This window comes from Stegodyphus dumicola, chromosome 5, assembly GCF_044657685.1.
Source record: "Stegodyphus dumicola isolate Sdum_Otavi_A_Nest chromosome 5, ASM4465768v1".
NCBI lineage: Eukaryota > Metazoa > Arthropoda > Arachnida > Araneae > Eresidae > Stegodyphus > Stegodyphus dumicola.
The window spans coordinates 22980415-23003096 of NC_140772.1; the positions used below are offsets into that span (position 1 = coordinate 22980415).

General features: G+C 31.0%; 1 protein-coding gene across 3 annotated transcripts in view; it reads left to right on the top strand.

The window, feature by feature from the left end:
• LOC118183330 (uncharacterized) overlaps positions 1 to 22682 on the top strand; it is a 748198-nt gene that overhangs the window by 720467 nt on the left and 5049 nt on the right. For 2 of the 3 annotated variants that reach the window (XM_085816502.1, XM_085816503.1), the window contains exon 4: positions 21532 to 21620. In XM_085816502.1, the coding sequence (XP_085672628.1) occupies positions 21532 to 21620 (89 nt within the window). Of the gene's footprint in view, positions 1 to 21518; positions 21621 to 22682 lie in introns of all 3 variants that reach the window. The other variant, XM_085816501.1, reaches the window with a different exon arrangement.

The window sequence follows — 22682 nt, forward strand, 5'->3', positions numbered from 1 at the left end:
ACGTGAAAGAGGTGGTAAATTTCATATAATTTTAATAAATAGTGTATGAAATTGAGCTGGGTATCTTTTTTCTTGTATCAAACGAGATTTTTGATACAAGAAACAAATTGATACAAATATTTCTTTTTTCGGGTGTATCTTTAGGGATGTTTTAAAAAATTCATTCATTTAAACAACGTGAAACAACGTGAGAGAGGTGGTAAATTTCATATAAATTTAATAAATAGTGTATGAAATTGAGCTGGGTATCTTTTTTCTTGTATCAAACAAGATTTTTGATACAAGAAACAATTTGATACAAATATTTCTTTTTTCGGGTGTATCTTTAGGGATGTTTTAAAAAATTCATTCATTTAAGCAACGTGAAAGAGGTGGTAAATTTCATATAAATTTAATAAATAATGTATGAAATTGAGCTGGGTATCTTTTTTCTTGTATCAAACAAGATTTTTGATACAAGAAACAATTTGATACAAGTATTTCTTTTTTCGGGTGTATCTTTAGGGATGTTTTAAAAAATTCATTCATTTAAACAACGTGAAAGAGGTGGTAAATTTCATATAAATTTAATAAATAGTGTATGAAATTGAGCTGGGTATCTTTTTTCTTGTATCAAACAAGATTTTTGATACAAGAAACAATTTGATACAAGTATTTCTTTTTTCGGGTGTATCTTTAGGGATGTTTTAAAAAATTCATTAATTTAAACAACGTGAGAGAGGTGGTAAATTTCATATAAATTTAATAAATAGTGTATGAAATTGAGCTGGGTATCTTTTTTCTTGTATCACACAAGATTTTTGATACAACAAACAATTTGATACAAGTATTTCTATTTTCGGGTGTATCTTTAGGGATGTTTTAAAAAATTCATTCATTTAAACAACGTGAAAGAGGTGGTAAATTTCATATAAATTTAATAAATAGTGTATGAAATTGAGCTGGGTATCTTTTTTCTTGTATCAAACAAGATTTTTGATACAAGAAACAATTTGATACAAGTATTTCTTTTTTCGGGTGTATCTTTAGGGATGTTTTAAAAAATTCATTCATTTAAACAACGTGAAAGAGGTGGTAAATTTCATATAATTTTAATAAATAGTGTATGAAATTGAGCTGGGTATCTTTTTTCTTGTATCAAACGAGATTTTTGATACAAGAAACAAATTGATACAAATATTTCTTTTTTCGGGTGTATCTTTAGGGATGTTTTAAAAAATTCATTCATTTAAACAACGTGAAACAACGTGAGAGAGGTGGTAAATTTCATATAAATTTAATAAATAGTGTATGAAATTGAGCTGGGTATCTTTTTTCTTGTATCAAACAAGATTTTTGATACAAGAAACAATTTGATACAAATATTTCTTTTTTCGGGTGTATCTTTAGGGATGTTTTAAAAAATTCATTCATTTAAGCAACGTGAAAGAGGTGGTAAATTTCATATAAATTTAATAAATAATGTATGAAATTGAGCTGGGTATCTTTTTTCTTGTATCACACAAGATTTTTGATACAACAAACAATTTGATACAAGTATTTCTATTTTCGGGTGTATCTTTAGGGATGTTTTAAAAAATTCATTCATTTAAACAACGTGAAAGAGGTGGTAAATTTCATATAAATTTAATAAATAGTGTATGAAATTGAGCTGGGTATCTTTTTTCTTGTATCAAACAAGATTTTTGATACAAGAAACAATTTGATACAAGTATTTCTTTTTTCGGGTGTATCTTTAGGGATGTTTTAAAAAATTCATTCATTTAAACAACGTGAAAGAGGTGGTAAATTTCATATAATTTTAATAAATAGTGTATGAAATTGAGCTGGGTATCTTTTTTCTTGTATCAAACGAGATTTTTGATACAAGAAACAAATTGATACAAATATTTCTTTTTTCGGGTGTATCTTTAGGGATGTTTTAAAAAATTCATTCATTTAAACAACGTGAAACAACGTGAGAGAGGTGGTAAATTTCATATAAATTTAATAAATAGTGTATGAAATTGAGCTGGGTATCTTTTTTCTTGTATCAAACAAGATTTTTGATACAAGAAACAATTTGATACAAATATTTCTTTTTTCGGGTGTATCTTTAGGGATGTTTTAAAAAATTCATTCATTTAAGCAACGTGAAAGAGGTGGTAAATTTCATATAAATTTAATAAATAATGTATGAAATTGAGCTGGGTATCTTTTTTCTTGTATCAAACAAGATTTTTGATACAAGAAACAATTTGATACAAGTATTTCTTTTTTCGGGTGTATCTTTAGGGATGTTTTAAAAAATTCATTCATTTAAACAACGTGAAAGAGGTGGTAAATTTCATATAAATTTAATAAATAGTGTATGAAATTGAGCTGGGTATCTTTTTTCTTGTATCACACAAGATTTTTGATACAACAAACAATTTGATACAAGTATTTCTATTTTCGGGTGTATCTTTAGGGATGTTTTAAAAAATTCATTCATTTAAACAACGTGAAAGAGGTGGTAAATTTCATATAAATTTAATAAATAGTGTATGAAATTGAGCTGGGTATCTTTTTTCTTGTATCAAACAAGATTTTTGATACAAGAAACAATTGGATACAAGTATTTCTTTTTTCGGGTGTATCTTTAGGGATGTTTTAAAAAATTCATTCATTTAAACAACGTGAAAGAGGTGGTAAATTTCATATAAATTTAATAAATAGTGTATGAAATTGAGCTGGGTATCTTTTTTCTTGTATCAAACAAGATTTTTGATACAACAAACAATTTGATACAAGTATTTCTATTTTCGGGTGTATCTTTAGGGATGTTTTAAAAAATTCATTCATTTAAACAACGTGAAAGAGGTGGTAAATTTCATATAAATTTAATAAATAGTGTATGAAATTGAGCTGGGTATCTTTTTTCTTGTATCAAACAAGATTTTTGATACAAGAAACAATTTGATACAAGTATTTCTTTTTTCGGGTTTATCTTTAGGGATGTTTTAAAAAATTCATTCATTTAAACAACGTGAAAGAGGTGGTAAATTTCATATAATTTTAATAAATAGTGTATGAAATTGAGCTGGGTATCTTTTTTCTTGTATCAAACGAGATTTTTGATACAAGAAACAAATTGATACAAATATTTCTTTTTTCGGGTGTATCTTTAGGGATGTTTTAAAAAATTCATTCATTTAAACAACGTGAAACAACGTGAGAGAGGTGGTAAATTTCATATAAATTTAATAAATAGTGTATGAAATTGAGCTGGGTATCTTTTTTCTTGTATCAAACAAGATTTTTGATACAAGAAACAATTTGATACAAATATTTCTTTTTTCGGGTGTATCTTTAGGGATGTTTTAAAAAATTCATTCATTTAAGCAACGTGAAAGAGGTGGTAAATTTCATATAAATTTAATAAATAATGTATGAAATTGAGCTGGGTATCTTTTTTCTTGTATCAAACAAGATTTTTGATACAAGAAACAATTTGATACAAGTATTTCTTTTTTCGGGTGTATCTTTAGGGATGTTTTAAAAAATTCATTCATTTAAACAACGTGAAAGAGGTGGTAAATTTCATATAAATTTAATAAATAGTGTATGAAATTGAGCTGGGTATCTTTTTTCTTGTATCAAACAAGATTTTTGATACAAGAAACAATTTGATACAAGTATTTCTTTTTTCGGGTGTATCTTTAGGGATGTTTTAAAAAATTCATTAATTTAAACAACGTGAGAGAGGTGGTAAATTTCATATAAATTTAATAAATAGTGTATGAAATTGAGCTGGGTATCTTTTTTCTTGTATCACACAAGATTTTTGATACAACAAACAATTTGATACAAGTATTTCTATTTTCGGGTGTATCTTTAGGGATGTTTTAAAAAATTCATTCATTTAAACAACGTGAAAGAGGTGGTAAATTTCATATAAATTTAATAAATAGTGTATGAAATTGAGCTGGGTATCTTTTTTCTTGTATCAAACAAGATTTTTGATACAAGAAACAATTTGATACAAGTATTTCTTTTTTCGGGTGTATCTTTAGGGATGTTTTAAAAAATTCATTCATTTAAACAACGTGAAAGAGGTGGTAAATTTCATATAATTTTAATAAATAGTGTATGAAATTGAGCTGGGTATCTTTTTTCTTGTATCAAACGAGATTTTTGATACAAGAAACAAATTGATACAAATATTTCTTTTTTCGGGTGTATCTTTAGGGATGTTTTAAAAAATTCATTCATTTAAACAACGTGAAACAACGTGAGAGAGGTGGTAAATTTCATATAAATTTAATAAATAGTGTATGAAATTGAGCTGGGTATCTTTTTTCTTGTATCAAACAAGATTTTTGATACAAGAAACAATTTGATACAAATATTTCTTTTTTCGGGTGTATCTTTAGGGATGTTTTAAAAAATTCATTCATTTAAGCAACGTGAAAGAGGTGGTAAATTTCATATAAATTTAATAAATAATGTATGAAATTGAGCTGGGTATCTTTTTTCTTGTATCACACAAGATTTTTGATACAACAAACAATTTGATACAAGTATTTCTATTTTCGGGTGTATCTTTAGGGATGTTTTAAAAAATTCATTCATTTAAACAACGTGAAAGAGGTGGTAAATTTCATATAAATTTAATAAATAGTGTATGAAATTGAGCTGGGTATCTTTTTTCTTGTATCAAACAAGATTTTTGATACAAGAAACAATTTGATACAAGTATTTCTTTTTTCGGGTGTATCTTTAGGGATGTTTTAAAAAATTCATTCATTTAAACAACGTGAAAGAGGTGGTAAATTTCATATAATTTTAATAAATAGTGTATGAAATTGAGCTGGGTATCTTTTTTCTTGTATCAAACGAGATTTTTGATACAAGAAACAAATTGATACAAATATTTCTTTTTTCGGGTGTATCTTTAGGGATGTTTTAAAAAATTCATTCATTTAAACAACGTGAAACAACGTGAGAGAGGTGGTAAATTTCATATAAATTTAATAAATAGTGTATGAAATTGAGCTGGGTATCTTTTTTCTTGTATCAAACAAGATTTTTGATACAAGAAACAATTTGATACAAATATTTCTTTTTTCGGGTGTATCTTTAGGGATGTTTTAAAAAATTCATTCATTTAAGCAACGTGAAAGAGGTGGTAAATTTCATATAAATTTAATAAATAATGTATGAAATTGAGCTGGGTATCTTTTTTCTTGTATCAAACAAGATTTTTGATACAAGAAACAATTTGATACAAGTATTTCTTTTTTCGGGTGTATCTTTAGGGATGTTTTAAAAAATTCATTCATTTAAACAACGTGAAAGAGGTGGTAAATTTCATATAAATTTAATAAATAGTGTATGAAATTGAGCTGGGTATCCTTTTTCTTGTATCAAACAAGATTTTTGATACAAGAAACAATTTGATACAAGTATTTCTTTTTTCGGGTGTATCTTTAGGGATGTTTTAAAAAATTCATTAATTTAAACAACGTGAGAGAGGTGGTAAATTTCATATAAATTTAATAAATAGTGTATGAAATTGAGCTGGGTATCTTTTTTCTTGTATCACACAAGATTTTTGATACAACAAACAATTTGATACAAGTATTTCTATTTTCGGGTGTATCTTTAGGGATGTTTTAAAAAATTCATTCATTTAAACAACGTGAAAGAGGTGGTAAATTTCATATAAATTTAATAAATAGTGTATGAAATTGAGCTGGGTATCTTTTTTCTTGTATCAAACAAGATTTTTGATACAAGAAACAATTGGATACAAGTATTTCTTTTTTCGGGTGTATCTTTAGGGATGTTTTAAAAAATTCATTCATTTAAACAACGTGAAAGAGGTGGTAAATTTCATATAAATTTAATAAATAGTGTATGAAATTGAGCTGGGTATCTTTTTCTTGTATCAAACAAGATTTTTGATACAAGAAACAATTTGATACAAGTATTTCTTTTTTCGGGTGTATCTTTAGGGATGTTTTAAAAAATTCATTCATTTAAACAACGTGAAAGAGGTGGTAAAATTCATATAAAATTAATAAATAGTGTATGAAATTGAGCTGGGTATCTTTTTTCTTGTATCAAACAAGATTTTTGATACAAGAAACAATTTGATACAAATATTTCTTTTTTCGGGTGTATCTTTAGGGATGTTTTAAAAAATTCATTCATTTAAACAACGTGAGTGAGGTGGTAAATTTCATATAAATTTAATAAATAGTGTATGAAATTGACCTGGGTATCTTTTTTCTTGTATCAAACAAGATTTCTGATACAAGAAACAATTTGATACAAGTATTTCTTTTTTCGAGTGTATCTTTAGGGATGTTTTAAAAAATTCATTCATTTAAACAACGTGAAAGAGGTGGTAAATTTCATATAAATTTAATAAATAGTGTATGAAATTGAGCTGGGTATCTTTTTTCTTGTATCAAACAAGATTTTTGATACAAGAAACAATTTGATACAAATCTTTCTTTTTTCGGGTGTATCTTTAGGGATGTTTTAAAAAATTCATTCAATTAAACAACGTGAAAGAGGTGGTAAATTTCATATAAATTTAATAAATAGTGTATGAAACTGAGCTGGGTATCTTTTTTCTTGTATCAAACAAGATATTTGATACAAGAAACAATTTGTTACAAGTATTTCTTTTTTCGGGTGTATCTTTAGGGATGTTTAAAAAAATTCATTCATTTAAACAACGTGAAAGAGGTGGTAAATTTCATATAAATTTAATAAATAGTGTATGAAATTGAGCTGGTTATCTTTTTTCTTGTATCAAACAAGGTTTTTGATACAAGAAACAATTTGATACAAATATTTCTTTTTTCGGGTGTATCTTTAGGGATGTTTTAAAAAATTCATTCATTTAAACAACGTGAAAGAGGTGGTAAATTTCATATAAATTTAATAAATAGTGTATGAAATTGAGCTGGGTATCTTTTTTCTTGTATCAAACAAGATTTTTGATACAAGGAACAGTTTGATACAAGTATTTCCTTTTTCGGGTGTATCTTCAGGGACGTTTTAAAAAATTCATTCCTTTAAACAACGTGAAAGAGGTGGTAAATTTCATATAAATTTAATAAATAATGTATGAAATTGAGCTGGGTATCTTTTTTCTTGTATCACACAAGATTTTTGATACAAGAAACAATTTGATACAAGTATTTCTTTTTTCGGGGGTATCTTTAGGGATGTTTTAAAAAATTCATTCATTTAAACAACGTGAAAGAGGTGGTAAATTTCAAATAAATTTAATAAATAGTGTATGAAATTGAGCTGGGTGTCTTTTTTCTTGTATCACACAAGATTTTTGATACAAGAAACAATTTGATACAAGTATTTCTTTTTTCGGGTGTATCTTTAGGGATGTTTTAAAAAATTCATTCATTTAAACAACGTGAAAGAGGTGGTAAATTTCATATAAATTTAATAAATAGTGTATGAAATTGAGCTGGGTATCTTTTTTCTTGTATCACACAAGATTTTTGATACAAGAAACAATTTGATACAAGTATTTCTTTTTTCGGGTGTATCTTTAGGGATGTTTTAAAAAATTCATTCATTTAAACAACGTGAAAGAGGTGGTAAATTTCACATAAGTTTAATAAATTGTGTATGAAATTGAGCTGGGTATCTTTTTTCTTGTATCAAACAAGATTTTTGATACAAGAAACAATTTGATACAAATATTTCTTTTTTCGGGTGTATCTTTAGGGATGTTTTAAAAAATTCATTCATTTAAACAACGTGAAAGAGGTGGTAAATTTCATATAAATTTAATAAATAGTGTATGAAATTGAGCTGGGTATCTTTTTTCTTGTATCAAACAAGATTTTTGATACAAGGAACAGTTTGATACAAGTATTTCCTTTTTCGGGTGTATCTTCAGGGACGTTTTAAAAAATTCATTCCTTTAAACAACGTGAAAGAGGTGTTAAATTTCACATAAATTTAATAAATAGTGTATGAAATTGAGCTGGGTATCTTTTTCTTGTATCAAACAAGATTTTTGATACAAGAAACAATTTGATACAAGTATTTCTTTTTTCGGGTGTATCTTTAGGGATGTTTTAAAAAATTCATTCATTTAAACAACGTGAAAGAGGTGGTAAATTTCATATAAATTTAATAAATAGTGTATGAAATCGAGCTGGGTATCTTTTTTCTTGTATCAAACATCACAGGCCTCATTATTTACGGAGTAGAAGTAATATTTGCTCAAGAGCAAACATGATGTGACAATGTATTTACACAGTACATCATGATATGATCCAAACATGGTATGGTAAAACTGAAAGAATTTTAGTACTTTAAATACAACTAAGCTTTTGTAATTAAAACTCTTTGGACATTTCCTTGCGCTTTAGTTATTTAACACCTCAGGCCACAACGAAATTTTCTTTGCTCTGGAACTGTACTAGTTATTTTAGGGATTATATCCAAGTTAAGTTCTAAGAGAATCTCTTACTCAATATTACTCCAAGGTAATTGGTTTCAGTGGATACTTCGAACTTGTTTCCCTAGAGGGTCTGTCTTCCAAGGAGATTCCTTTGGCTGATAGAAGGAATGATAATTATTTCATTTATATTTCCAAACAAATACTTTTGTTATGTGTCTTAAGTCATTGTTTAATTAGATTGACACAAAAGTTAATAGAAACTTTTGAAGTTTTATTTATTTAGTTCATTTTCTGTTTAACGTTATATTCAGATGGTAAAGCTGGAATCAAAGAAATTCTCAGGATATTACAGGTAATTTAAAATATTTCTGAAGAACTATTAAATACTTGATCTTCTACTAATAGCAACTGTTATGGTGTAGGGTCATTAGGTTATTTTAAAGCAGGAGACATGGAAAAGCGATTTTGAATCATGGTTCTTTTCAAGCAGATAACACTTAAAAGACAAATATTTATTGGAATAATTCCAGACGACTACACTAGCATTAACCGATAGAAAACGACATTATTGGGGCTAACACATATTCAGAGAATTTCGAGAAAAAAGATGTACTTCATTTTAATTAATTATTCTGAATTCAGCTTTAAAAATTTGTTTTTGAATCAGATACTTTATTTAACACTAGCAGCTACGCTGCCAACCTTCGTCTGGCTTTTAAAGTACCGGAAAATGCCTGAAGGGAACAACAAACGTTAAATTTAAAAACCGCAGAATTTTACTCTACAAAACAACTTCATTAAAAAAAAAAGTCTTTTAGTCTTTCAGGGACAAAGCCCCTTTGGACAAAAAAAAATCTGAAAGGTTTCAGATTTTAAATTACGTCCGAAGGGGCAGTTTTTAACGTTTTGTCTGTTACCTTTATTTATTATATAACATGAAAGAAACTCTAAAAACAAAAAATTCCGCGCAGAATTTTACTCTGCAGAACAATTTCATCAAACAAAATCAATAAAAATGTATTATATAAATAAAAAATGACAATGAAATATGCCAACCTCCTAAAAACAGTGACATAAGAAGTACGATGAAAAATTGTTGCCAAACCCATATTTCTAAAAGAATGAAACTATTCAAAATGATGCGATTTCATCCAAAATCTATCAGCAACAATAAAAAAGGAAAATTGTTGCCAAAATCGCATTTTTAAAGATGTGAGATGTGAGAAGTGTACCCGGAAGCTTCGTTTAAAAATTATTTAAAAATACAAAATATTATAATTTTTCCAAAATTCTTTTTGTAAAAGCAGTCGCAAGGATGAAAGTTTAACGTGTCCAAAAATCAAAGAAAAATAAACTGTACATTTTTAAAAATAAACTTTTTTAGAAAAAATCCCGTTGAAAAAGGTGTTAAGCTCTTTGTTAAATAAATTCGTATTGAACCGATTTATTGAAACACGAAATTTATTTAAAGTTCGTAAAATAGCTGAGTGCCTACGTTTCATGACGATGTGAAAATGGAGTGTGCAGAGTAAAATCTCGCTTTCTTATAGCCCATTATGTCTCAAAATGACGCGAGTTCGTCACAAAACATAAAATTAAAAAATTCTAATTCTAATTTCGAACAAATCACTTCGAGGTGCACTGGCTCTTGTCTAGATGCACCTATGTACCAAATTTCGTTGCCGTGGGTCTATTAGCTTACGCGCAGCGCGAACGAAAGACACACACACAGACAGACTCTTTTATTCTATTGTATGTTTTATTGTATTTTATTATACTTCTTTTATTATATGTTTCCGCACCACGATTAAAAAATTGAGTTCAAGATAAAATGACGCTTTTTTTATCTATTAAAGAGAGATAATGTTATATAGACACTGAATACCATAGAAAAGTTTGATGTTGATAGAAACTGTGAAGGAAAATTCATAGGTTTCGTTAAATTTCTGTCAGAAACATGTATCCTAATTTGAGACTTCTTATGATTTTTGCATTATATAGTTAAGTGCATTTAGAGGTTCCAAAACATAAATATTAAATATTAAACGTTTGAGTAAATTAACTGGATTTATGTTACGTCTGCAAAAATTTGTCCTTAATCTTAATTTTTTTTTCTGTCATCGGATAGAGTCTATTTGATTATCTTCTAAGTGAGAATTGTATGTGTGGTAAGTTCTTGTAGGAACTACACAGAAGAAGGGTTAAAAGTACCCTTTATTAATTCTAAGAAGAAGCTTTAGAATTTACAATGAATCAACTCGACGCTAACACACTACGCCTCCTTTGGGCGGTAGTTGAAATCACAGAGCTAAACTAAAAATTCGAAGATGTTCACAAGTAGGCAGGTAGGTAGGTAGGTTACGGAGGACTGGAACGCCTGGTGTCTAACAGAGGTAAACAGGCATGTGTCCCCGCCCTCCTCTAACTACAGCAAAAGCTCCTTGGAGTCACACGAAGCTGCACCAGGAGATTATTGAGGTTGTCAAAGGGAAGTACATGGCCTTACAAGGGCATTAGTAGGATTGTATTACAGATTGAAGAGGCAAGCTGTGATGTTACAGATAGTAGGTAGTTAAACTAAAAATACTTGTACAATAAGACGTACACATAAAAAGACATAAAAACACATAGGCAAGCAATACACAAAACACAATGCGTAAAATGCATAAACAGAGAGCACATAAAACAGGTACGTACACATAGTCACTTAAGGCACAGCCTATTTATATTTAGCTAAAATTATTCATCATAAAACCTAAAAAGTCGTTCAAAAATTTCTTATTTCTAATTAAACATGACGTTTTTATAATTAATACTCTTTGTGTGTTATTTGTAAGTCGATAGTACTACAAGATTTGAGTTTCAGCTTTCGTGTAAATTATCGGATTTCTTAAAAAAAAAAAAAAAAAAAAAAAAAAAAAAAAAAAAAATAACTTACAGGAAGGGGAAACTTTGCCTTGGAAAATTTACCCTTTCAAGAACAAGAAGCAATACCATATGGACTTTTATTCGCATTTTTAACGTCAAATAACACATCAAAAAGGAAGCATAAGAAAAATATTGAAATAAACATTTTTGGTTTCTACTATAAGTTCACTTCTTTTAGAGAAAACTCATCGGTAATCGATATTTGGGGTGATTTTCACGCCAAACAGTTTCGTCGATAATTTTCTGGAAAAGCAATTTTCCTGTATCTAAGGAAAAATAGCAGGACCTGCAGAACCTGCTCTTTTCTATACGAGCGATAACATAATTCATCATGTTAAAGCCTTGAAAATTGTCGATATCCATTTGAGGCTATGAGAGAATAGCATTTTTACCATTTTATCCTTAAAGCATGGACATTTACTTTCTGAAGTATAATAGTGCTGTTGTAAAGTTTAAAGTAAATTTGTATGTTTTCAGAATTTCATGCTATTTTATACACCAAAGATTCATTCTATCAGCTAGCTTTAGCAATGCTTTATCTGGCAGAAGAATTGCAGGACAATTATTACTGCTTAATGTAATGAAAGATAATAACAGAATCTCGATTATCCCATGTAATGTGGAGAGATTTCAGTTCGGATAACTGAAACCAGTGTGAAATTTAGAATAAAAATATGCCGTGTTGTGGCAAAAATAATTGGCAAGGTAGAAAATAATTTAAAAAGCTAATTTGCGCTAATTGATTGGAATTTATAAATACACTGGAATGTCAATTAAAAGGTAAAAGAGAAGAATAAATAGGATAATTATTGCTAATTCCATAAAAAGATCCCGACTTATCAAGCAGATTTGAAATTTCTCCAAACGACTGTCAACAATTCGTGCAAAGCGGGTTTTATGATCTAAACAAATCCCTTTTCAATTTTAGATTATAGTTTCGGATATTCTAAAACTAAATATAGATGTAATTCGGATATCGTTTCGAATATCCTAAAACTGAATGAATACAAATGTAATTGAGATGTCGTTTCGGATATCCTAAAACTGAATATAGATGTAATTCGGATTTTCTAAAACTGAATAGAAACGCAAGATTGAAAAGGGATTAATTTAAAATATGCGAGTTTATAAGGTATTTCTCCCACTTCTCTAGCGTGCCTTCGTGGTGTAAGGGTAGCACGCTGGGCCGGTATTCCAGAGATCCGTGGTTTTCGATCCCCGGCTAAGGCAGTTGCATATTTTTCATCTTTCCTGCTTCCAATTAACCTAAAGACTCTACAAGTTGACGAAATGCACTTTTCATGCATGCATAAATAAACACACATTCTAGTGTGTTTGAGAGTTGTTGAGAGTATGTATTTAAGAGGTGAAAAGGATATTGTAACTAGTATTTCAAATCCTGGTAACATCCCATACGCTGTCAGTGGGACCTAGATAGGATGTCCTAAGGATATACTGGGATGTGACAGTAATCACTCGGGAGGATGAGTTTAGGAGGAAATTAAGATATTACGGGATGTCCTGAGGATGTAGTAAGTAGGACTTTACATCCTAATAACATCCCATACGCTGTCCACGGGACATAGATAGGATGTTCTTAGGATGTAATGGGATGTGTTTAGGAGGTTAATGGGATATCCCGGGATGTCCTGAGGATGTAGTAAGTAGGAGTTCAGATCCTAATAACATCCCGTACCCTGTCGATGGGATTTTGTTAGGATGTCCTGAGGATGTACTGGGATGTGACATTAAGCACTCTGGAGGATGTGTTTAGGAGGTTCGGGATATCCCAAGGATGTTTTTGTGCTATGTGGGTAATCATGTTTGTAGAGACTGAAAATCCTGCTTTTCTGTCTTTTAAAATCCAAGTATTCAGCTGTGTCTCACTTGCAGGCCATTGTGCAGTTCCACTTTGTAGGTTATGTTTACTGCGAGTAGCTTTTTTTAGGTCTTTCCGCCAAATTCTTATTTTCTCAGTTGAGGGTGGCACGAAATGCCTCTCTGCAACTCTGTTTCCATGTGCTTTAACATACGCAATCACACGTAGCCTGTATGCTACATTATAATAATGGCGATGTTGTTTTTGAGATATAACGTGCCAACAAGTTTAAGAAAATTGAACAGTAGAAATTTCACACACTTAAAAGTTGTTCACAGAAATTGGAAAGTTTAAACGAGTCCAGCTGTGATCGTCGATGACAGCGCATGCGTATTCACTGAACTCTACGTAACTGCAATATTCCCACACTCCACTAGGAAACAAAAAAAAAATCGTATAACTCTCAATGGAGAAAATTTTCATAAATGAATGTAAGAGCCCACCAGCGGCCGAGCGGTAAAGACGCTGAACACTGGTAGTTCGGTCCGAGGTTCGAATCCCGCGAACGGGCTGGCGGCATGGACGTTTTCGTGGTTTTCCCCATGTGTAACGTGTATACGAGCCAGTTCCCCTTAGAAAGTCCTCCACGAAGGCGTCCCATCTTTAGGCTGATAGCCCTTGTATGCTTTGCCATAATTAAATAATCCAAATCCAATCCATAAATGAATGTAATCAAAAACTGAGTATCGACGTATAAGACACACCTCGTTTTCCAGACCTATTTTCAACGCAAAAACGTGCGTCTTATACGCCGGCAAATACGGTATTTAATTAAGAATAAAGAAGTTTTAGTCATAAAACATCCCTTAAACAATTTTTTATGGCATTAGTCATTTCAGTTTTAACAAAAAGAATGTAATTACCTTCCGGGCAAAACTATCGAGTTAAATAGGAAAAAAAAAAAAAAAACTGGTATGTAAGTTTACTGAAAAAAAGTACTTAGAATTTTGCCCTTTTATAATTCAGGAGCCCCCCTTTCCCATACCTAAATTATAGGATTTTTACAAAGGGGGCGTTAAAAATTCCTTAGGGGGCGGCAGCTTTGTAAAGTATTAGAAACACTGCTTTAGACAGTCTTTCATGTAAGAATCCCACCGCCAACAAAGAAATCTATCATGTTTTTGTGGTAAACAATTGCCCTGTTTTAGATATTTTACGTCATATTTTTCCTTCAATAATTCATTGACAACATTTCTGCAAAAAAAAAAAAAATAAAATAAAATAAACGAATAAAAATAGCGAAAAAACACTGTCTAAGAGAGTGTGCCACATTTTGTGGAATAACTAAGATGGAAAACATGGAATGAATCTATTTCAAATGAATCACGTATTCTGGAATATGAAGTGAATATCGGATTTGTAATTATTGCAAAAATGTCAGACATAAAATGACAAAAGATGCGTTTCTTTGAATATCGGATGCTTCCTTTACCCCTGTTGAAACAGCTACAGCAATGATTGATGATTCCGAATAATATTTCTATAATCAGTGTCAAGAGATGCATGTTATGTATTAATTACTCTTTTATTAATATATCGTAAATTAATGAAATTATGAAAAAGCTGTATTCTATCGTTACGATAAAAATCACATGTTCACAAAACAAATAAATTTTATTATTATTTTTTTTTAGTTTAAAGAAACTAGAAATAAGAAATTAAAAATTATTATTTTCATTTGCAAGTTTAATTTCACTTAGATTCAGACTATTAGTGGAATATTTTAAGGTACAGCTGTCAATGCAATATCAGTGCAAGAAAAAAATGTATATTATATTAATAATATTACTTGTCTAATGTGCTCCGCCTATTCGAAACTACGCGGACCGGTCCCAACTGAAATGCCCCCAAATAAGGCAAGGGGTGTGTCACCGGTTAAAGATCCCCAAGAAGTTATTGTACACTAAACATGCTACAGGCTCGGCTCCCCAGTCTGAGACGGCAGACTTAAAAGTTTTTCTATAGGCACTGCTAACCCCCCCCGTGCCATTGGGGTCACCACTCCCGGTTCCCAGGAATCACAGTACGCCTGACGATCTGACTGGTCCTCAAAAATTGCTCCCGCCTGTACTACGTACGTTGGCTACCTTATTCTACGGAACAGGACTTACGCCAACCCGACCAGACTGGGCCAATGAAGTTTCGTCTCAAGGTGCCAGTTGGGCAAATGAAACCACCACGCTTTTGTTTTTATCCTCCAGTGTCGAGATTGCTGAAGTCCAGATTCGAGCCAGTACAATAAACGACTGCCGGGCGGAGGAGTATTATCATCAACAAAAGACTGAACCGCCAACCCGGGATAATGGTTAATGAATGCCGTACCGCAGGTTCCGGGCTCTGATCCCAGAGAAGGCATGGATGTTTATAAATGTCTAGTGTCTGTGCGGCTTCGAAGCATTCAAAATATTCTGCGAGTCATCCTGAATATTCTGCTAAGTTCTCTGAAGAGTTTGGTGGCAGAGAAAGAGGAGAAGCAGATCCCTGAACGAGTCCTCCTCCATGACTGGGAGAAGCATGAGGTATCGTAGCGACTTGCAAACTCTGGACTAGGAATTACTGGTATCATATTAACTAGTATTGGCTTTACTATATCCGATTCAATTCTGATTGTATATTGTCATCAATGATAACCTCTCCACCCTTTTACTTCTATTTAACTCTTTTAAATTAAGTTACAAATTCTAATATGAATTAGTCGATGGCATTGTATGCAAGATGTCTTAGATTCTCTCTCTAACTGCGCAACAAATGACCACTGGTTAAGTACATTAATCTGCGGACTCTGCTTCCCTTGGCGAGAAGATGTTCTTCTTCAATGGCCATACAGCACAAGATGGGCCCTTGCTTTCCTCAGAATCGAATTCCAAGCTTCTTTATCCCTGGCGACGGACATCCAATTGGTTATTATTAAAATTCTTAAGTCTCTTCCCAAACAGTCGAGCCTACTAAGTTTAGATCTCCCTCTTTTCCGGGTGCCGAATGGTCTGGCCAAGAAGATCTTTCCAGTTACTCGATTTTAATCCATTCTGCACAGGTGTCCTGCCCACGTTCTCTGAATCCTTATATATTTTACTATATCTATTTCTTTAAAGGATTTATAAAGTTCAGAGTTAGTTCTTCTTTTCCAGATATTGCTACATTTTATGCCACCAAAACTGCTTCTCAAATTTTTTCTTTCAAAGACAGAAATGATACTTTTAGCTTTTTCTGGCATTGCCCAGGTCTCAGCAGAGTATGTAAGAATGAGTCTGATTAAACTTTTGTAAATTAGAATCTTCGTTTTTCTGCTAGTGAAGTTAGACTTCAAGTACTTTTTGAGGCCAAAAATATATCGGTTAGCATCTGTGACTCTACTACGGATCTCGGACATTAAATCATTGAGAGGATTAACTTCTGATCCTAACTATTTAAATTTGCTAACAGTTTCAAATTTATAATTCAAAATTTCAAAATAGGGGCTGTTGTTATTACCACATGGCATGTATTTAGTTTTATTTTGGTTGATTGCTACGTGCATTTTGCTGGCTGCAACCTCTAGAGATGTAAAAGCCTCCCTAAGTGACTCGGGAGTGCGTGCGACTATGTCAATATTGTTAACAAACGCAAATATCTGAACAGACTTGTTAAAGATAGTTCCACCAGTATTAATGTTGAAGTCTTTTATTATTTTTTGGAGGGCAAGGTTAAAAAGCAAGCAGACCAGTGCACCACCCTGTCTGAGCCCATTTGAAACAATAGGCTCAGAAAGATTATTCTTGATTTTAACACTAAGTTTTGTCTCAGTAAGAGTAATGGTGACCAAATTTATAAATTTTTCAGGTATTGCAAATTCTCTCATAGCTTCAATTAAACATTTTTTGTTTACTGAATCATAGGCAGTCTTAAAATCAACAAAAATGTGGTGCGTTGCAATGCCACATTCACTGGGCTTTTTTCAAAATTTGCCTAATGTTAAAGATTTGTTCTGCTGCAGATCTTCCTTTGAGGAAACCACATTGGTAATGACCTACAATATTTCTGTATAAGTTAATAGTATGCTAAAAAGTATATTGGAAAATAGTTTGTAGAAAACACAAAGGAGACTGATTCCCCTGTAGTTAGCACATTCCAAAATGTCTCCATGTTTGTTTATAGGACAGATGATGCTCAGTTTCCATCCTTCGGGTTAAACTTTTTGGTTCCAAACTGATTCAATGAGATAGTGCATTTCCTCAATGTTTTGACCTGCAGCACGTTTAATAAGTAATCGAGTCAGAACTTGGGGCCTTTATATTTTTTAGCTTTTTAATTCCTGCTCTAACTTCTGCCAAAGATAATGCCGGGATTTTATCGGTGTTTGCAGAGGTAGTTCTGTAGGTTGAAGACCCATCCCGCGTATGGTCATTCAACAAGTTGCTAAAGTGCTCATTCCACCTGTGGAATACCTCTTTTCTATTATTTAGGCTGATGTAGTTTTTGTCTCTACAGGAAATTGTTCTAGGCTTAAAATATTTGAGGTCAAGATTAATTTCACGATAGAAAGCACGGCTTTCCTTGGACCCCCTTAGATGTTCAACATCCTTAAATAGGTCGTCGTGATAAGCCGATGAATCTTCTTCTCCTGTTTTCTATATCCCTGATGATGATTCCTTAACAGAGAGTCTTGATTGTCGTTTTTGGACCATATTTTTATCAGCAGCTCTTTTTTGTCTTTGCACTTAAACCATAAAATTCAGTTCAATAGCAATGTCGCAAAATAATTCTAAAATGAGCGTATCTTTAGATTTTCCGATACACTGTTTCGCGCGCTGGAAATAAAAAGGTTCCCCCCCCGTAGAGTGTTGCCATTGCTCGCTTTGAAATCCTTGAGTTTTTTAATCAAAAATTCGTTAAAGTTTTACAAAATGTGAAATCGATTATAAAACAAATTCCAAATTTCAAATTTGATCTTCCACATGCGCATATTCGTAAGAGGATTATGTCATTCAAAATTCGATGGCTCTATGTACCGTTGTTTTATCACAACGCGAGGAACAGACATACATTTATGCAGATTTTGCATTATTTAATTTCTTCAAATATAATGCAGGATTCTAACATTGGGTGGCAACAGTTTGAAAGTGAAAAGGACACCTATAGTGATTCAGCGCAAAATCGCAAAACGTAAACAATAGTCCTTCAGGAACAAAGCCCCTTTGAACTAAAAAGATTGCTTTAAATTAAGATGTTCGCCAAGAGAATTATTCTTGGTGCAAACTGAAAATATACGCCAAGATAAATTTTGGAATTTTCCCGTACATTTCTAACCTAATTTGACAAAATTTAACATCTAGGCATAATTTGGGGCTTAGAATCGAAATATGGAAAAGGAGTAGCATGCCATTTCATAAAAATACCTATGTTGTGTCAAAATACCTATGTTAGAACAATGTTTTATATAACCTTCGAGACACGAAAATTATTTTTTTCGCAGTGTACCTTCTTAAAGAATAACAATGAATTTTTATGAATATTTTAAATAAAATATACTACCTATTTCACAGAAAAGAATATGGGAAAAATATAGTTTTCAAAACGAAAATATAGTTTGCCAATATAGAAGTTCAAGTTTATTTCCATACCTGTATTCAGTATGATTCTGATAAACAAATTTGAAACGCTCACTTTAATATCACTTACAATCATAAAAGAGTTTCTTATAGTGAATGAAAAAGATTATGTAATAAATTATATATCAGTGGCGATATATGTCCACAAATTATTTCCAGTCAGAAATCAAGCCGTTTCAAAGATAATGAATAGCAAGCCATCTTAGTAATAGAATTGCAATTTATGTTTCATAGTAATAATATAAGCAAGAGATTTATTGTACCGCAAGGTATTTAATTCAGAAAATGCAGAAAACGTATGTAGAAATAATAGTAATATAAAACTAAGCTTATTATAAGGGGAACATAGGTACTGCAGAGACATATGAGAGTAACAATAGCATAATATGACAAACATTTGTTAAAATAAGAATTATGGATGCAGTGCAAGATCCTCCTGTAGAAACAGCATGTATAAGATATATACTGCTGCAGAAGTAACAGGTTATAACTGATACATGCTGTGATTGTGTTAAGATGATAATGAGGTTATGTATGACAATAGAAATTATTCTAGCTTTTCATTTGTGTATAATAATAAAAAGAACAATAAATATGTATCTTAATTCTCCTTGATGAAATCGGTTATAGTTCGTGAAAAATAGAGAAAATTTGGCGAAAGTTATTTTGAACCAAATGTATACACGTATTATATATGTTACGGTGAAACACCGAAATCTGGAGAATGTCGACTTTCACCGGTGAATGTCAACATTCACATAGTCTCTTGGTTATGTCCGAAATATTTTCCAAATACTCTTATTTATGACTTACACCGGTCAATGTCGAAATTCACCATGTACTAATGGTGAATGTTGAACATATAACAATATTATATTTTCTTCTCCGTCATTCAGTCGCGAATAAACGCACTTGAGACTTGAAATAAGAACTTAAGAACATGAGAACCTAAAACACACAATACATTCAAGATGAGAAAGGAAAATAATAGAAGTTAAAAACTTACTTAATTATACAGTACGTGCTAAATGAGAAAATAAAATAACAGTAATAAAAATCTTACTAAATTATGTTATTCAAATCATATTTATTGCAACAACTTAAACTATTATGGCACTTTATGACCTCTCTTTTCGACTTTCACCAGAGCATATTTGTGATTGTCGACATACACCGGTGAGGGTCCGAAGATACAAGAATGTAGTGAAATATTCGGTCTTTCACCGATGTATTTGGTGAATTTTGATATTCTCTAGTGAAAGTCGACATTCCCCAATTTCGGTCTTTCACGGTAACATATATATGTAATAAAACTTAAAAATGACGAGAAAAAATTATACTAAATGAGAAATATTTTCTAAAAAAGAATTTAAAAATAATTTTAAAATAATTTAATTTGAAAACGAGAAGAAGCTATTAAATTTTAGAAAAGCAAGATGAAAACCAAAAGTTAAAAAATTTGTACAAAATGTTTAAGGAAAACTAAAATTTAAGCTAATATTTTTAAACTAGATATAGTTTAATTATTCAGATAGCATTGCCTCAAATCCATTTATTAAGGGGTTATAACTCGGAGCATCAAAAAGTGAACAATTAAGAATTTTTGTAATTACATTTCGTTCCAGTTGTCTTTTTATGTTTGCTGCCTTTAACGTTTAACCGTGTTAAGGCAATTATTAAGTCAGGTCTGGGATCCCCTTCTGTCTAATACCTCTCTTTGCAAAAATTTAAACAATAAGTATAATATAAATTTCTATGCTACAATAAATGCACTCATATTTAAAGAGTCACGTAAAAGGAAACACTTAACACACACCGACGCAGGTTCAGTACCTGAAAAAATATAAATTAAACTGCAAAATTAAGATTTCAAAATTACAAAACATTTTTAAAGTATAAGGAATTAAAGTAAAAATAAAGGAAAGAATTTAGAGTAAATATCGTCGATATACATAATTATAATACAACGGTCAAATTAACAGTAAAAACAGTTTTAAAGTTATTTCTGTTTTTTTACGTAACGCAGTTTGCCCGTAAACGTAACATATTTAAGGTAAAAGTGCTAAAATCTCTAATTTTATTCCCCAAACCAGAAAAATTTTTTTAAAATCAATAAAGATGCACTGAAATATATGCATATATATAATATATATATAGTAGTTAAGTTTTCTTAAAATTATTTGGAACTTCAAAACTTCATTATATGGGTATCTTCGTATTAGCTATTTTATTCAATTATAAAGATTTATCAACAAAATAGATTTACCATAAAATAATTAGAAGTTAATTAACATTAAAGGATGCAATTAATCATCAGGTAAATTGCTTAATTTACTGTAAATATGCAATGCATCGGGAAATCATCGTAATAAATCTCGAATTTAGGAACACGAGCTAGAGAGTTAATTAATTCTCGGAAATTATCTTAAAAATACTTATTTCACACTTCGATAATATCTGCTTTACATCTTTTGTTACTTAAAATCTGCATATAAATATACTATATTTCTTATTTAAATGAAAATTTTATGGTATTATTTTATTTTGTGTTTTAGATAATATTTTAATCTGTTCTAATATGATACTTACGAAAAATTTATAATTTCATGAAAATATATTTTTTTCTCTACTCTCTGAAGATTAGATGTTTGAAAATCCTGTAAAATAAATCTCTGAATTTAAAGGGAATATCGTAATAACTTACATGCAGTCTCTTTTACTAGATGGAAGGAACAATCAAGAAAATCTCCATATATCAAGGAGTTTAACATTAATATTAATTATGTGGACAGTAATACATCGTTTTACGTAGGTATGTATATTTTCATTTCCCTATATAAATTTAGCTTTTACTTTAACCTCGAAATTTTAATAAACTACTTAAATAATTTACCAAGCTCAGGAGAAAAAAAGATCTATTTCTTTCAGATGCAAAATGTTCTATTAAATAAATTAATAAAATGAAATATTAAATGTAGAAGAATATAAAAAGTATGCAATCATTTGACTGCCAAAGAAACTTTCTTAGACGTAGGAGTAAAATAAATGACAATAATACTGAAAAAGGCTTACTTCTAATTCAATAAAAAACAGGTTTGCAGCTGTAGATTCCTCTGTATAGCTGAGTTAGAGCAATATTAAATAGGCAACAAAACTGATTACCCAAAACACCTCTGATTATGGATATACACTCTTTTGCAAAACAATCGAAGCACCAAGGACTTTTGCCATCGTGACGAAATTTGGTATGCAAAAACATCTTGATCGAACATGCAAATGATCAAAGTTTCAAGGCAAGTTAACAGGAATTGCGATCATAGCGCGCATTTCTAGTACGCAATTCGCAAAGTATAAAACTAGTAACAGAGGTGGAAAATTAATCGTTTTTTGTTGCTGCCATTGTAATTCTGTAAAGAAGTAACAAAAGTTACCATTACGAGGATATCGAAGACCATGCAGACAACTAAACGACTTCGAAAGTGGTCGCATTGTAAGGTTGCGTCAAGTTGGGTGGTCATACCGAGCAGTAGGCCGCCACGTGCAGCGTACAGACACTGCATTGCAAAGATGTTGGCAGCGATGGTTGCTACAAGGAAATTGCCGACGAAATGAAGGCTCTTGAAGGCCAAGGAGCACAAATGCGAGGCAAGATAGGAGGATTGTTTGCTAGGACCGAAGCGCCACAACGGTATCTTTGCCGACTATTCAAAGCACTACAGCCATGTCTATACCTCCCGTGGTACCGTCCACCATCTCACGGCGCTTGTCTGAGGCGCGGTTACGCTCACAGAAGCATTTAAGACGTTTGCATATGATCCCATAACATCGGCGGTGTCATTTGGAGTGGTGTCGTAGCCGATCATAATGGCTGCCA